Source organism: Corylus avellana, chromosome ca10 (genome assembly GCF_901000735.1).
Source record: "Corylus avellana chromosome ca10, CavTom2PMs-1.0".
Classification (NCBI taxonomy): domain Eukaryota; kingdom Viridiplantae; phylum Streptophyta; class Magnoliopsida; order Fagales; family Betulaceae; genus Corylus; species Corylus avellana.
In genome coordinates, this window is record NC_081550.1 from 2202634 (window position 1) to 2207444 (window position 4811).

Consider the following 4811-nt stretch of genomic DNA (forward strand, 5'->3'; position numbering starts at 1 on the left):
AGTAGCCTCTAAATGAATCATCTACCCACTACTTAATTTATCTGCGCCCTAGCTTTAATAGTCTACATGGACTATGCAACCAACATTACTAGCTAATATATACATTAACACACACACATATATATATATATATCTTCACTAAATTAGGAATTGGATTTTTTTTGGGTAAAATGCATGTAAAATCTGGTTTGAATTTCAGATTATTTCTACCCGTTTCTACGTTTTGACCCAATGATATTTTAGTTTTTTTTTTTTTTTTAATCAAATAATAAAAAATAAAAATAAAATAAAATAAAATAAAAAAACTAAAATATCATTGGGTCAAAACATAGAAACGGGTAGAAATAATCTGAAATTCAAACCAGATTTTACATGCATTTTACCCAAAAAAAATCCAATTCCTAATTTAGTGAAGATCTGATATATATATATATATATATATATATATATATATATGTGTGTGTGTGTGTTAATGTATATATTAGCTAGTAATGATATTTTAGTTAAAATACTTGAATGTTGAACATATTGACAAGAAAAGAAGCATCTCAGTGAGAGGACGAGCTACGTACGCAAGGATACAGTAAGCCATGGCTACGTACGCAAGGATACAGTAGCCACATGCAGCACCGGGACTAGTCTGGCATTATAGATTAGACATTGCGTTTAGCTACCTAGCTGGGTAGAAGGGAATGTTTAACAATGCGATTTAATTTATAGACAAAATAAATTAAATCACGAAAAACAAATTATTATTTTGATATTGTGTTTTTAAAAAATTGGAACTTGAAAAAGTATTAAATATGCGCACAATTTTAAAAGGCTAAAAAGCCTAAATTATGACTTTAAACGCCAAATTACGATTTTTGTCAAACTTTTAACTGCGTTTTTAAAAATTACATTTTTAAATAATACATTTTAAAATTGCTATTTTTAAATAGCACTTTTGAAAATTGCAAACCCAAACGGATAAGAATATTAGGGGATCAATAATCAATAATAAGAGAAAACTTCACTTACAACCCATAATCTTTCATTAGTTTTACAATCATACATACCTTTAAGCTTTAAAATTGTCAATTTAGTGTATTTATCTTTTAATTTTTTTTTCAATTTCAGCTAAATCCTAACGGAGGAGTGACAAAACTTTCAAAATACCTCTCCTTTTTTCAAAAAAAAAAAAAAAAACGACATAAATTGTGAGGATTTAGGAATTTGGTCAGAATTTAATCAAATTTACAAAAATAACCATGCCTGAATCTTGAAGATGTATATATATATATATATATTGGGAATTAGGACACGGATTTAATGAAAAATCTTGATGGGGAGATAAATTAAAATTTAAAAATATTGAATGATTAATACACTAAATTGATACTTTTTAAAGTTGAGTATAATTACAAAAATAATGAAAGATCGTGAATGATATTTCATTATTCACGATCTTTCATTATATATATATATATATATAATCATTAAATTTTATTCTAGCTAACAACGTGAATGTGGACTACTCCATTCAAACTATGTTAAAATTGGACAAGTTGCTATGAAAAGTACGTATCCTTTTTACTTTTGTTTATTATTGCTACGCAAATTGACCAACATCAAGGGGAAGATTTTATTCTAGCTAACAACGTGGATGTGGACTACTCCATTCAAACTATGTTAAAATTGGACAAGTTGCTATGAAAAGTACGTATCCTTTTTACTTTTGTTTATTATTGCTACGCAAATTGACCAACATCAAGACCTTCACCAGTTATATATATATATATATATATATATATTTGTTAGTTTTTAAAATAAAGGGATAAATGTAAAATTAGTCCTTACGGTTGGCCTAAATTACAAATCATTCTATGTAAAAAATAAAAAATAAAAAAATAAAAAAAATTATAGGTTCATGTATTTGGCCTAAATTAAAAATCATTTTAGAACACCATCTAAAATTATACACTAACCCTCACTCAAAGTCATACTCCTTCAGTAAATTAATCTAATCTCTAATATCCCCAAAATTTTACTCTGTGCGTAATCATCTCTCATTTTCATTTTCCTCGCTACGATTTGGGAGCATTTGTGAGAATTTGATTGTCACATTTTCTAACCATTGAAAAATAAATAAAAACAACATTCAAGTTAATAAATTGCGTCACAGTTTTCCTTCAAATTAAGTTGGAGAAAATTGGGTTACTCTTTTTTATTAAACTGGCATTTGTTTTTAGAGCATGAAAATTGATTTCATTGAGTAAACTGTTATTTTGGCCTACATTGAGGACCTATAAATTATTTTTTATATCACAGGGGATGATTTGTAATTTAAGCCAACTACAGTGACCTATAAATTATTTTTTATATTACAGGTAGTAATTTATAATTTAGGCTAATCACAAAAATCAATTTTACATTAATTTGTCCCTAAAAATAAATGATGATTTGAGATGATATATTAGAGTTGGAGACCTTAAGTTTGTAACCGGTAATATATACATAGCCAGTGAGAGTTTAGAGTCTGTAACCTCATTCTTTATTATGGAGTGTAAATACCAATTAATTAATTAATTAGGATAAGTTCTTTGGTGATCATTAGCAGAAAAAGTATTTCAACTACACCAACTGGTGAGGGCTTTATTTTTGTATGAAAAATGTTTTGACATGGTGATGGTCATGGAAGCATATTGAATTTTAAGACAATATTATTTAAACCAGATCCTCATATAAATAAATACTGATATTATGTTTTAAACCAGATTAAATAAAAATATCTGTCAACAATGATTATTAGATTGCTTAATCATTTTGTATAATATATATATATATAGTGTTCATACTATATAATTGGACAGTCATATATATACATGGTGATCAATCAGTTAATTACTTTGAAATTTCACTGAAACTTTGTAAGCAAAATACTTCGTCGTACGTAGAGATCGCAATTCGTGTTTATGTGTCGGGTTTGGATGATCATGTTGAGGCATGTGTATAAATTATATAGGTAAAACATCATAACCCAACCCATTTAATTAAACGGATCAAATCTTTCAATCCAGTGGCGTATCCAGGAATTTATCTGTTAGGGGCAGAAATAAAATAATAAAATATAAGACAACTCTCTTTCAGTTTACTCTGATTTTTGGGCTGAAATTTGGGCTGGGTTGAGTTTTATAGGGGCTAAAAGTGTCAAAATATGAAATTTGAGTTTATTTATAGGAGCCAGTAGAAAATTTGGGCATAAAAATATATATTTTTTTTTAAATTAAAAAATTTTTTGAAATTTTTTTTAAAAAAAAAAGAAAAAAGAAAAAAGAAAATTATGGGCCTGCCCCTGTAGTGTGTATCCGCCTCAGTTTCAACCCTAACCCCCTAATTTAATTTGTATTGGCCGTTCGTGTCGAATTCACGGATCATGTCAAAAATTGTCTGTTATTATGTCATGTGTTAAGTTCGGATCATGTCGAAGCATGGATATAATCAGGGTCAATCTTAATTTGACGCATTTAATTAAGCGGGTTAGACTCTTCAACTCTAATCTTTTAATTCTGCGTCGAATTTGTGAATTGTATCAAAAATTACCAATATGTTGTTTGAAAACATGAAATGTGCACAATTTCAAAGAATATTATATAGCATTTGCACCTACACAAAATGTCAAAAGATCGCTTTTCCATGATATGATTTATAATCATATCTTGAACTTCGACTAATCATGCAACGTCACTCGATAACAATATATGTTAAAAATGTTCATGGACAATGAAAAGTTGACGTGTGTAAGCTTCTGATCAGTGCTGGGGACAAAATGATTTTTCTAAAAAAAAAAAAAAAAAATGAATTAGAAGCCTGGAGAAGCTTTTCAATTGGTTAATTTATATATGGAGTCAAGAATGCTTTGATTTTTTATTATTATTATTATTATGAATATAAAAACTATTTATATGTTTTTCATTAAATAAGAGTCCTTGGAAATTAAACCATACGATTAGAATATTTTATAATTAAATTAGTCCACTAACTAGGTCTTGTTTCTGTTTCTATGAGTTACTCGGCAAACTAATTATAAGCATTCTATAATTAAAGTATTAATAGACACAGAGATAGAGAGAGAGAGTCAACGACTTAACCACAAATGGATTAATGGACAGAAATGGTCCAATTAAAGAAAAGAAAATACACCTTTAATTAGCATATGTACGTCCACGAATGAACAAATATGGTCCAATTAACAAATAAAAAACTTATAAATCAGCTCAAGAAAATTAATAAATCTTCTTTTACAAAAGCAATGCAAAGCATCATTAATCCCTTCTGTCTGTTATGCCCGTCTATCACAGCGGATTGTTTTGATTGACATTGAACGATGCTATATATTAAACAAACCCAGATGGCAGTATCTGATCTTTCACCATCGTTTATTCTTTTCATCAACACATAAACTGCAAAATAAAATAGTAAAAATCATGATATATAACAAAATAATGGTGGTATATTAAAGCAAATAGAAATAATTAAAGACGACTAGGTATTTTAAAGAAAATGCTTCCATGTAATATACTCACATAATTTGATTGAAATATAGATTGGTTTAGTAAACAACAGGAGGAGGCGGCGACTTGTAGTAGTAGGGAACTGGTGGTAATGGCGATGGTGGAGGAGGGGAGTTATAGTAGTAAGGAGGAGGTGACTTGTAGATGTAGGGAGGAGGTGGCGATGAAGATGGAGGAGGTGGTGAGTTGTAAACATAAGGAGGAGGAGGTGACTTGTAGACATAGGGAGGAGGTGGCGATGGAGATGGGGGAGGTGGT

General features: G+C 29.0%; 1 protein-coding gene across 1 annotated transcript in view; it reads right to left on the reverse strand.

The window, feature by feature from the left end:
* Window positions 1-4811, reverse strand: part of LOC132163803 (extensin-2-like) — a gene marked incomplete at its 3' end in the record, with an annotated part of 9617 nt that overhangs the window by 3635 nt on the left and 1171 nt on the right. The window contains exon 2 of the mRNA XM_059574174.1: window positions 4604-4811. This exon is cut by the window's right edge and continues 24 nt beyond it. Within this exon, the coding sequence (XP_059430157.1) occupies window positions 4604-4811 (208 nt within the window). The remainder of the gene's footprint in view (window positions 1-4603) is intronic.